Raw genomic sequence first — 13075 nt, forward strand, 5'->3', positions numbered from 1 at the left:
GCTGCTTGGATCCGCTGCCAGCAAACAACTTGATTGAGGTACCTGCACAGCTGAGCATATTACACGACAAACGAGCGTTTCGTTGGCACATCGGGTAATCGGCGGCACCGTTACACCGCCAGATAATCGTTAACAAGCAAGGGAACTCGGGTAAGCTTGTAAGGCCCAACCTTTCTGAAATTATTTGTGATTTTACGGTGATCAGAGCAATATAAGCAAGCCAATTATTGCCAGGTTACTTACCATTATATACAAATTACGAGTTTTCCAGCCAAAATGGAGTTTAGTATCAGCTTCTGAAGCCATTTCTTTGGGGGTTTGCAGTTGGTTCTCCCTCCAACTGATCATGTCCCGCCAGATGATGGATCTGAGTCCACTGTTCAGGTGCGGTAGTAATGTCTCCTGCACTGAACTTGTGTATATGGAAGAACTGAGATTGGCGAAGGTTAGAATGTATTTTCTGCTGACAGCTGGGTGGAGCGTACCGTCTCACTCTGGGGCTATTCTGATCCGCAGGGTGTGGCCCAGGTTATGATTCAGTCTTTTCAGCTATCGTCTTGTACCCTTTTCAACGCTCAAATGCAAGATGTAAGTGCTGCACGGCAGCTGTTTTAAAAATGAAGGTTTGCAGTTGACTTTTTTGCATGTGCGAGTGCGGTGGAGCCAAATACACCTAAGGCCCCATGCACACAACTGTGTCTGTTTTGTGGACTGAAAACCGCAAAGGGCTCTTCCATGTGCTTCTGGGTCCGTGTTGGCCGTGCCGCAAAAGATGGGAAATGTCAGAGCGGAATGTCTGATGTCAATGTGTCTGCACCGCAATGTGGCGTGCACACGGCCTGTGTCTGTGTTTTGCGGATTCGTGGTTTGCAGTCTGCAGAACTGACACAGTCGTGTGCATGGGGCCTTAGCTAATATGTATGCATTCTCCTCATTGGATATTCAATGGAAATGTAACTAAAGGTAAGTTGTGCTTTAGAAATATATGTAGATCCACCACTAGATCGTTCTTAAAGGGAACCTGTCTCGTTGAAAAGGCAGTCTGCTGTGCAGAAATCATGTTTTTAGAGCAAAATGGCTGGGCAGATTCTGTGTAGCTGGTAATGCTTTTGTTTAAACCTTTGCTTATAGAATTAGGAGTCTGTGGGTCCTACTCAGTGAGAGACATCCAGGTGAGACGGACCACTGGACTTCTAACCCAGAATGAGATAGAGGTTTAAAGATATACAGAATATTTCCCACAATATATATTTCTTCATCAGACCTCAGATCATCCTCCGAGCAGATGCCCCAGCTTCCATCAGCCTCAGATGACAACCCCCAGCCTCCATCAGCATCAGATTAGACCCCCCCCCCCCCCTCCAGCCTCCATTGGCCTCCTCAGATGAGAGCTCGGATCAGACCCAATTCCAATCAGCCTCAGATCAGACCCCCATCAGACCTCATATTAGATGTTACAAAAAAAATAAATAAACTCACCTCACTTGCTCCAGACGTTGCTGCAGATCCTGGACTCACCACTCCCCGCATCTCTTCCTCCGGGCCCCGGTGTGTACTGTGACCTGACTGCGCACAGCGGGACCCGGAAGAAGACCAGGGAAGGTGAGTACAGCCAGTGCAGCTCGGCCCTCACCTTCCCGTGTCTCCCACATGCTGATGACTGCTTTCACAATGGAAGCGTTCTTTAGCATTCAGACTATAAGACGCACTGTCACTTTCCCCAAAAAAGTGCGTCTTATAGCCGGAATTATAGTCGTAAAAATACAGTATATATCAGGCTTCTCAGCTCTTCCTGCTCTTTAACATGCTGCCTGCAGATTGGACTGCCTTTTCAAATTTTCCTTTTTTTGTAGAATTTAAAAACAAAAAAAAACTGGGCTCAAGCGCCATTGATAGAAAAACGCTATAGTTTTGTCCTGTTGATCTGAACAACTTATGGAATGAAATAAGATTTTCCATTTCTCTGTCATTGGCGCTTGGACCTGGTGAACTGGTATTTACCATCATAATATACATAAATTCTTCTGACTATTGTGGCCATGCTCCAAATACACTGCATCCCTACTGATTACACTACCTGGACGTTATCACCCTATGTAGCTCTGTGTAGCATTTCTATCTTGATGGGTTTCCTTTAATAGGGGTCCACGTGGCTTAACAAGCAGCGTTGCATGCAAGATGGTAGTGCTGGGCATCATTTTCATTGTAGTCCCCAGGATTTCTGGCACTGTAGTCACAACCTAAGGCTCTAGATCACTTCTGTCCAACTATGAGATATGATTTTGGTGCAAAGTAAGTGACGACCCCTCATAGTCATCTGATATTGCTAGAAGGACAACCCAAACCAGTGAGTGCAGACATGGTAGACTGTCTAAAGCCCACCCATTTAAACATTCCTGTTTTTGATTGGGGGGAAAAAAAAAACGCTATTTTTTTAGTCCTGAAAGTGTTTGAGAACCGCTGAAGTTTGTTTTATGTGTGACATGGTCGGTAAGGTATTACTGAGGTGGTTTTCATAGTGGTTGTGCTGGTACTTCCTGCTGGGAGAGGGGATAAAGGGAGCGCCTTAGTTTACATCACGAATATGAGCTGTAGAGACCATACAATGGGAAATGTTAATCCAATTAAAAGAAAAAAACGTGATTGGTACGGGGGAATTTTTCACTTGGTTTTCGGTCTTTACAATAGTATTATGCAGCATATTTGAAGGCTTGTGACATTCATCGTTATTTAAATGCACATAATACTGATTTAAGTCTTATGACTTGTACTGTTCTAAGCAATTGAGTTGACATGTAGATTTGAATTGCTTCTACCTCCTGTACCCTGGATTTTGTGACCAGTCAGACCTCACATTGTTCGCACGCTCAATACTGTGGGTGTAAGCGTTGGGGCACAGCGCGGTTCATAGCCCGTTATTACACTGCCTGACATTTCCATTGAATAGACTTCACGCTGGAGATGCCATTTGCATTCTTCCTTCTATTACCGGACAAGGTACGTTTCTTTACACTCAGTGTGACATTTTTCTTGTGTGCCGCGCCTTTCTAGTCCTATATGGAACACCTCAGCCGTATTATCCCTCACCTTAAAGAGGCAGCACAGTGAAGCCCAGACCGTAGCTAGCGCTTACATTCTCCTGCCCGTGTTGTCGTCGTATGACTAATCTAACTAGGATATCGGTTGCATTAGGGGGGACTAAAAAAAATCCACCCTGATTTAGTCTTCTAGGCTAGGTATAATAAGGCCGGGTCGCTGTGCTTTGTACAGTGCCTGCAAAGTGGATGAGAATTTCTGCGTTCTCATCTACACGCTGCGTAAAAAAAAAAATATATAAAAAAAACTCGGAAAAGGGGCGGCCTTGTGGTTTTGAAATCCACACCATGTCAATTTATCCAGCGGATTGTCCTTGGGAATTTTCACCCGTTGGTGAGAGAGCCCCAGTAAGATGGTCCCTAAGTGGCCATGGCAATGGAGAGAGTGAAAGCTACTGGCTTTTCTGTGGCATACGGTTATTTGTGCTTTTTTTTTTTTGCTGCCGAAACGCACCAAAAACCACCGCTGATTCTTCCTCTGGATTTTCAGTCAAGTTTGAACTCGGACTAAAGGCAGCAAGCCCCAATGGAGCATTGCATGTATGAAGGATGGTGAATGGGTACCTGCCATAGGCCCACCAGAAGCATTTCATATGCAAGTCCTGTGTATGGCGGTGTACTTACTGTCCCACAATAGCTGATGTCGGGGGAAAGATGGATCAGGCGTGTTGGATTTCAACATGACTGACCCTTTGTTCTCACAAGAGAGAGACCGCTGGCAGTCGCTTATTACCATCCCCTGATTGAAAACACATGCATGGGAGAAATAGCTGTCGTCCGCTCTATCTAAGGGGCATGAGGTAGCCATAATGGCCCACAGCTTCCACGCAAGTATCTTGAAGGCATCAATGAAGAATAAAACTCTCTTTGAGCTTCATCTTCAACTTGAGGGGTAGAGGAGGACGGGGCTAGATGATGACAGGCAAAGTAAGCCCTAGACCACCTGGAAGCATGCCCAAAAACTACCCACACCTTCAGGGTTCCCCAGATGTTTGCAGCTGTGGTGATTTGCTTTGTGTTGTGCGGGTTCTGTAGATGAGTTTTGCAGCCGATTTCTGCCCTATAAAGCGGCCATGGGCATACTCTGGATCAACTGCATTCATGAAGGATGTTTGATAACTAGGTGTTAATTATGAAATCATTTGACCTAGGAGCAAGAGTTTGTACTAAAGCAGCAGCAAGAGCTGGATGGATCCCTGAAGAAGATCATTCACCAGCAGAAGATAGAACTCGCCACCATAGAGAAGGACTGCCTGAGTCGCAAACAGCAGCTCATGAGATGTAAGTGTGCTGAAAGCATCAACCTTAAAAGACCACCTATCAGCAGGAACAACCTTATTTAACCATGCATAATGCGTGGTTGTGTTGATCCTGCTGATTAAAATAATACTTGGCTTGTGAAATTCAATTTGCAGCATTCCCAAGAAAAATATTATTAGGGGGAGATGAAGAAAAACTGGCTTAGTTACACCTCCTGTCTTTGCCAAGCCTCCTCCCCTTGATTGACGGGGCCGGGCGTCATCACTGTGCTCTTGCCTGACTATGTAAACCCGCACTTGCGCCATTGTTTCTGTAATCAGTGCATACATCATCTTGCAGCAGAGACACCAAAGAAGATGTATTGCATATGCACCTATTATAGAATCTGCCGAGCACGTGCTTGATTACAGCGCCAGGCAAGAGCATAATGATGATGCCTGGCCCTGTCAGTCGGGGGATGGATTGGCAAAGACAGAAGAGCGTAGGGGCTGAGGGGCAAGGGCCCACTGTTTTACTTCTTAGGAACAGGACAAAAGATTTTTACCTTACAGGTATTGTTTTATTCAGCAGGATCAACCGTACCAGGCACTAGGCCTGTTTTAATAGACTTCATTCTGCTGATCGGTTCTTAGTCCAGAAGAGCGTACGCTGAGCCCAAGACTAGAATGACTGTATATAGAATAGACCGACTGTAGACCGACTTTGCATCAAGAGAGAAGATATTGGTTGGACAAAGTCTAAGGCTGATCAAAGAAATTCTATATTTTATTGAAAATGCAATGCATTGTGATCTCTGGTGTTATATCTACATAGTCAATAGATATTTTTCCCTACAGCACGAGAAGCTTCTATTTGGGAACTTGAAGAACGTCATCTCCAAGAGAAGCATCAGCTACTGAAGCAGCAGCTGAAGGATCAGTATTTTATGCAGAGACACCAGCTTCTGAAGCGGCATGAGAAGGTACGGTGAAGGGTCCTATGGAAGAAAACGTTGCCTATGTTCATTTTCCTAATCTTGTAAGGTTGTCTGGCCGATTAAAAATAAATTAAAAAAATTATAAAATAAGTCCTACTCTCCTTACCGGTCCCCTGCCATTCAAATTCTAAGGATGCCTGGGCTCCCGTCGGTCCATGTTTCCTGGTCCTTCTGGATACTACAATGTGAGCACTCTGCCAGTCACTTTTCAGGTGCATCCCTAATGATACAGTAGATTGGCTGAACAGTCACATTTCTTGTGTTGAGAGGGACCAGGAATTCGAGATTGGAAGGGAAGGAAAGCATCAGAATGAAAGTGGTGGGGAACGGTACTTGAATATGACTTATTTTACACATTCAGAGCCTTCTTTAAAAAAAAAATATATGTATATTTTCCTCGTCTGGTCAACCCCTATGATATGCTCTGTCCTATTTTCATCTTTAGGAAATGGAGCAGATGCAGAGGTATAATCAGAGGCTGATTGAGGAACTGAAGAATAAGCAAGCTCAGGAGAGGGGACGGCTGCCCAAAATTCAGCGCAGTGATGGCAAGACTCGCATGGCCATGTTTAAGAAGAGTTTGAGGATCAATTCCTCTGGCTCTCCAGAGCAAGACAGAGAGAAGATTAAGCAGGTAAAAGACCTATGGAATGTATCTTGTTCTGTCTTTCACTTGCTAATAAATGTTGCTGTCTAGGGGACGCTTAAGACTGTTGTGTTTTTTTTTTTTTCTGTACAAATCTGAGTGATATGAACGATAATACAAATGGGAGATATCAGCACCTCATTGCACTGACCGGGCCTGCAGGCAGCGGAGTTTCTGAGAACTTACTCAATGTGAGATGTCAGACCATACATGATCAGCTTAACACGGCAGGTGGACAAGTTCTTACAGAGGCTTGCTGCTTAGTATGGTGCCATATAGAGTGCCTGTAGCATCAGGGTATGACTGGCCATAGACCCTACAGAGAAATTCCCCAGTGGCCAGATGCCCAGAGGGTCCCTTGAGCCCTCCTCGCTGTCCCTGGCTGGGTACATAATGATCTAATGCTCTCAACTTTAATTAACACTGGCAACATTGGGCACTTATGTACCCGGCCGGTGGCCGCAGGTGCCCTGCTGAATTCATTGACAACGATACAGTTGAATACTGCAGCTGGGCCCATCGCTCCCTGCCCCTCCTAGGCCACAGGCCACCATATGAGGCAGTGTACATACTGTATGGTGCAGGGACACAGCGTCTCAGGCCATAGTTTGGAAAATGCCTGTGGCCTGCACCTGAGACTACAACTTCAGGATTCGGGTGGTATATATATATATAATTTTTTTTTTTTTTTTTTTTTTTTCCATGGCCACTTAGGGTCCATCTTACTGGGGCTCTATAGCGGTTATTACTAGGGGCAGACCAGGCAGCATGCTGAAGGTAGGACTGGCTCGATTATGTGGCCCGCATCTCATCTCCTAAGACCCCTGCTCTTTATCCTAATTAGAGACCATTTGATTAGGAAGAGGACAGAACGTGGCAGCTATGGATACTGTATTTTGTGCTGCACAGTGGTATTTGGTTCTGCTGGGTCACTATTTTGTGCTGCACTGTGGTATAAACCCGCCTACTTGTGTTGGTCCCATCTACTTGCGTTGCCCTTTGGATCCACCTACAAAATGGAGGCAACTTTTTAGTTTTGTTTTTTTTTTGTTCGTTTTTTTCCTCCCCAAGTTCCCAGTTCGTACCTGTATAGAGTCATAGCACAAAATAGGAAGGACATTGTCTCCCTTTATACAGCCTCCATGCTGGTGGTTCTGCTGTGTTCACGATGTCTAAAGCTTGTTCTGCCCACTTCCTAGCTACAGGTACATGGAATATCGTCCATATAAGCGTTAAGATGGTAGACAAATATACCATAAGTAAGGTGGATTTTCCATTGAGACAGATGACTGCAAATATTCCAAATTAAGTTTGTTTTTTCTTTAATTTGCAGTTTGCTGTCCAAGAAGATAAAAGACAGAAAAATGAAAGATTAGCTCAGCATCAGAAGCACGAGAACCAGATGCGGGATCTACAGCTTCAGTGTGACGCCAACATCCGGGAGCTGCAGCAACTACAGGTATGAGTGCCATATAGCTGCCAGACTGTAGGAGGCTTCTCCTGGACGATGTAAAAAAAAAAAAAAAGTGGTTGAGAAAACTCTGGATGTGCTTACACTTTATCACATGACACTGTTATGCTACAGAGGTACTTGAAAGTTTGTGAACCTTTCAGAAATGTCTGTTTTTATAAATTTGACCTAAGACTACATCATATTTTCAAGTACTGAAAGTAGATAATATCCAATATAAGATCCAATATCACATGTCTGTGAGTGGCAAAAGTATCCGAACCTGTAGGACTAGCAGATAAGCTTAGCAGATTAACAGAAGGTGACATTAGAGTCAAGTGATTACAATCGGTGGGATGACAATCGGGTGAGCAGGCAACCTGTTTTATTTAAAGAACAGGGATCTATCAAAGTCTGATCTTCACAAAACATGTTTGTGGAAATGCATGATGGCAAGAACAAAGGAGATTTCTGAGGACCTCAGAAGAAGAGTTGTTGATGCTCATCAGGCTGTAAAATGTTGCAAAACCATCCACACTATGGACTGCACCAGTCTACAGTCAGACAGATTGTATACAAATGGAGGAAATTCAAGATCATTATTAACCTCCCCAAGAGTGGTCAACCAGCAAAGATCACGCCAAGAGCAAGGTGTGTAATAGTCTGAGAGCTCTCTAATGAACCCAAGGTAAAATCGAAGCAACTAAAGACCTTTCTCACGTTAGCTAATGTTTGAGTCCACCACCAGGAGGACACTGAACAATAATGGTGTGCATGGCAGGATTGCAAGGCGAAAGCCACTGCTGTCCAAAAAGAACACTGTTTCACGTCCGCAGTTTGCTAAAGGTCACCTCAAGAAGCCAGAAGACTACTGAAACAATGTTTTGTAGACAGAAGGTGGTTAAAGAAGAATAAAGGTAAAGTTTTGGAACGGCCAAGTCAAAGTCTTGACCTTAATCCAATGGAAATGTTGCGGAAGGACCTAAAGCGAGCAGTTCATGGGGGAAACCCACCAACGTAGCAGTGTTGAAGCTGTTTTATACAGAGGAAAAGGGCTAAAATTCCTCCATGCCGATGTGCAGGACTAATCAAGAATTACTGGGAACGTTTAGTTGCAGTTATTACTGCACAAGGGTCACACCAGATACAGAAAGAAAAGGTTCATGTTAGGGCTGCACGATATGGGAATTTTGTGCGATTGCGATTAGGGCCCTAAAAATTGCGATAACGGTATGTGATGCAATATTTTAAGGGAATTGTGCTAGAGGTCTATTTGCTTGGATTTTCCCATATGAGCCGCTGATGCGGCTGGGTATGACATAGTTATGGGGGATCTGTGGATAGAGCTGTTATGGGGTGGATCTGTGGATGACGCTGTTATGTGGGGGCTCTGTGGATGACGCTGTTATGTGGGGGATCTGTGGATGACACTGTTATGTGGGGGATCTGTGGATGACACTGTTATGTGGGGGATCTGCGGAGGACACTGTTATGGGGGATCTGCGGAGGACACTGTTATGGGGGATCTGCGGAGGACACTGTTATGGGGGATCTGCGGAGGACACTGTTATGGGGGATCTGCGGAGGACACTGTTATGGGGGATCTGCGGAGGACACTGTTATGGGGGATCTGCGGAGGACACTGTTATGGGGGATCTGCGGAGGACACTGTTATGGGGGATCTGCGGAGGACACTGTTATGGGGGATCTGCGGAGGACACTGTTATGGGGGATCTGCGGAGGACACTGTTATGGGGGATCTGCGGAGGACACTGTTATGGGGGATCTGCGGAGGACACTGTTATGGGGGATCTGCGGGGGACACTGTTATGGGGGATCTGCGGAGGACACTGTTATGGGGGATCTGCGGGGGACACTGGTATGGGGGATCTGCGGGGGACACTGTTATGGGGGACCTGCGGGGGACACTGTTATGGGGGACCTGCGGGGGACACTGTTATGGGGGACCTGCGGGGGACACTGTTATGGGGGACCTGTGCTATGACACATGGGGCCACGAGGGGGGCCAGCATAAGACACACATATAGCATCTTATGCTGGTCCCCCTCATGGCCCTATGTGTCCCCTCATGTGTCCTAAACTGCGCACATAACTCTCCTATTCATAAAATGGCCAGCCTATGTACTTTCACTATGAATGCACTGCAGAGAGCGGCAGAGAGCGGCAGCGAGCCGGCCGGCGCGTGACTGACGTCACTGTCACGCTCCTCCCACTTAATTCAGGAAGCAGGAGCGTGACTAAAGTGACGTCACTCGCCGGCCGCCTCGCTCGCTCCCGCTCGCTGCAGTGCATTCATCGTGAAAGTAAGTACAGAGGCTGGCCATTTTATCAATAGTACAGAGGACATTTTATCAATAGGGGCCCCTTCATATATAATCACAGCATTTTCGGGTCGGCCGAATCGCCAAATCGCATGTGCCAATTATCACGATTCGATTATTTTTGCGATATATCGTGCAGCCCTAGTTCACGTACTTTTACCACTCAGACATGTGAATATTGGATCATTTTCCTAAAAAAAAAAAAAATAACCAGGTGTAATATTTATGAATCATTTGTTTGATTTGGTTATCTGCATCTGCTTTTAGGACTTGTATGAATATCTGATGTAGTTTTAGGTCAGATTTATGCAGAAGATTCTGAAGGGTTCACAACTTTTCAAGCACCACTTTATATGTTATCAGGTGCATATCCATCTCTATCGATTGCCTCACATATTATAGGACAGACGGTGAACACTTCCAGAAGTGTAGTCGCCTGGAAAAACACGGCACTTACCATCCATTGTAGTCCGTGTGAGGTACTGATACAGACGAGCACAGTTGCTCAGCCGTTTCCTTATCTCCCACTCACTGTCATGGAGAATGACTGCGCATAAAGCCACTTCTCAGCTGCAGACAGGGCAGCCACCATTCCAGAGATATGTATGATCCCAGTTGACCTTTGCATATCCCAGTACTGTGCTGTAAATGTCTGCAGTGGGTGCACATGGCAACCAGTGTCATTGTCTTTTTAGAATGAAAAATGTCACCTGTTAATTGAACATGAAACTCAGAAGCTGAAGGAGCTAGATGAAGAACATGCGCTGGAGCTGAAAGAATGGAGGGAAAAACTAAGACCACGAAAGAAGGTATTCTTGTAACCAGGTTTAATATCTAGGACAGTGTGTTTGACCTGGTATTATCACTCGCTTAAAGGGGTCGTCTCATCACCGAAGCCTGTCTAATATGAGATCCTTCACTGTTCACCAACTAGTCTGGCTCCCAAGGCCACCCACCCTCTCGCACTATGGCTGCACTTAAAAGCGTTTTCAAACCCTCATGATTTTTTTTTTACAAAGAGCTTTCATTTTTAGTTCCCCTTTCTATTTCTGTAGGTTCCACCTTTTAAATGGGGTAACCTATGATTAATTCAACAAATGGCCATCAGAATCAGACGTCATGTAGTACATGACTATACCTTCCTAATAAAGCTAGGACCAGCTCTGTACCTCTGATGGATCCAGCGATCTCCACATTCAATGCTTCAATTGCTCTGCTAGATTTATTTCTGGCAGATCTCATCATGTGGTGTCCTTTCAGCTACAGCCAGTGGCAGTTGAAGGATGTAAATGAGCACGTGCGTCCACCGCAGGAGATGGACAGAGAAATTAGAACTATACAGATACTTTTTATTAAATAACTCACTGGTTATACAAAATTTGTATTTACATGCAATTGCAAAAGTATTCAAATCCAGGTGCTGGTTGGAAAACTGTAGAATATTATTTGTGGGCCAACCCCTTTAACTCCCCAAAAATGCGATAATGGAAAATGTAATGCTAGTAGGAGGGCCGTGCAGCTGCAGAATCTTTTGTGAGACTGCATGCTATTAGTGGGATGGAGGAGAAGTCCAACATCTGATCAGCTCAGAATACAGAACACTGCTCTTTTGTCACCCATGTTCCCCGGGGTTAAGCGCTTGTTTTATTCTATTTATTATAGTTTCTATAATACTCTTTTTACTGACAGGCCCTCGAGGAGGAGTTTGCAAGAAAACTTCAAGAACAAGAACTTTTCTTCAAAATGAGTGGAGAATCCGAATGCCTTAACCCCACAACGCAGAGCCGGATTTCCAAGTTTTATCCTATACCAAGCATGCATTCAACCGGGTCTTAACCCCGTCTGTTTTACCGCTTGTTTTATATGCTTTTATCTCAGTCATGTCACTTTTGGAACTTTTTAGAAAAAAAGCATGGGTAGATAATTTTTTTTTTTTCTTAAGAAACTTTTTTAGGCTGCTTTGTTGTTGAGGTTTTTTTTGTTTTTTATACTATATAAATATATAAGTTGCTTAATCTAAATTAAATCATATATATTGTTTGTACAGTGAGGACACAAGGTCTGTGAGAGGCGCTATGCAGTCCCTTGTGTTAAGTAAAAAAAAAAAGTTGGCCATATTTTGTATAATATTTAATATGCAAAAAATGAAATTGTTTTCATATGAATATTATGATCACAGGTTTCTTCAGTTTTCATATCCGTCTGCATAGATTAGATTAGTTGCGGGCTTCATAATTTTTGCCCGTTATGAAACTTGCCCGTCAAACTGTTGTGCTGGATTACACCAACCTGGAGTACCGTATTTTTTGCCCCATAATCCCGCATAAGTGTCATGCACAGACCGCCATTATTTCATACCCACCAAAAGCACACCTTTTGGTTAAATTTTTTTATTTTTTTCTTATTTTCCTCCTCAAAAACCTAGGCGCGTCTTATGGGCCGGTGCGTCTTATAGGGCGAAAAATACGGTATATTCATATGGGTTAACCAATATAATCTGAGGAAACGAGCAGAACCTACGTGGCGTTTTCCCCTTTCACACTTTACGGTCACTTTTGTTATTTTTGCGTAATAACAGTGAATCTGTAGTAAATTGCTTCAGTTTTGCTCTTGATTTTGTGGTAATCGGTGCAAAAAAAAAAAAAAAAATCTTAGTTGCCGACTTTTACAAACCCCTGAATGGCAAATCTGCCCAATTATATAGTAACAAAAAGTCTGTGGGGTTCTGGCAGCCATTTTTTCAGGCTGGGCTCCACAGTGTTTTTTTGTGATTATTGCAGTTTGCAATCCTGGTAGATTGCAGTATTCTATTGTATATTACTCTTTCTAGTATTAACTTGGTGCAGAAAAAAAATCCAGCAATTCACCAAAACGTGGTTGCCCAAAACGGCTCTGAGATTGTGTTCCTATTCTTAAAAATGAGCGAGAGATCCCAGTGCAGTTTACACAAAGTGTGATCACAAAGTGCGATAATCAGAGCACATAAGATGACCATGTAGCCCAGGCCTTAAAGGGGTTGTGCAAGAATGGGAAAACGCCCGTCCCTCCCACTCGGCTGGATCTGTAAAGGGAAGATTACTTACCTGCTTCCCGGCGTTGGCTCACCACTCCTTCTTTTCCAGGCCTGTGAAGCTCCGCTGGGCTCCCTCGCTGAAAACATCCTGTTTGACACCGCCTGCAGCCAGTAGTTATAGCGGTGACCGGCTTGTCTTATGTCATAACAAATGGTCACATGACGCAAGGGAATCCGGTCACAATCACACCCAGTGATTGGCTGTGGTGATGTCGAACCGGATTTTTTCAGCG

At 44.5% G+C, this 13075-nt stretch overlaps 1 protein-coding gene across 5 annotated transcripts in view; it reads left to right on the forward strand.

Moving 5' to 3' along the window:
- SLK (STE20 like kinase) overlaps window positions 1-11664 on the forward strand; it is a 62501-nt gene extending 50837 nt beyond the window's left edge. For 4 of the 5 annotated variants that reach the window (XM_040437220.1, XM_040437222.1, XM_040437223.1 and 1 more), the window contains 6 exons: window positions 4247-4376; window positions 5192-5316; window positions 5777-5965; window positions 7311-7436; window positions 10465-10578; window positions 11459-11664. In XM_040437220.1, the coding sequence (XP_040293154.1) occupies window positions 4247-4376; window positions 5192-5316; window positions 5777-5965; window positions 7311-7436; window positions 10465-10578; window positions 11459-11605 (831 nt within the window). In that variant the 3' untranslated portion in view covers window positions 11606-11664. Of the gene's footprint in view, window positions 1-516; window positions 589-4246; window positions 4377-5191; window positions 5317-5776; window positions 5966-7310; window positions 7437-10464; window positions 10579-11458 lie in introns of all 5 variants that reach the window. The other variant, XM_040437221.1, reaches the window with a different exon arrangement.
- Window positions 11665-13075: the final 1411 nt, after the last annotated feature.

The sequence above is a fragment of the Bufo bufo genome, chromosome 6 (assembly GCF_905171765.1).
Source record: "Bufo bufo chromosome 6, aBufBuf1.1, whole genome shotgun sequence".
Taxonomy (NCBI): Eukaryota; Metazoa; Chordata; class Amphibia; order Anura; family Bufonidae; genus Bufo; species Bufo bufo.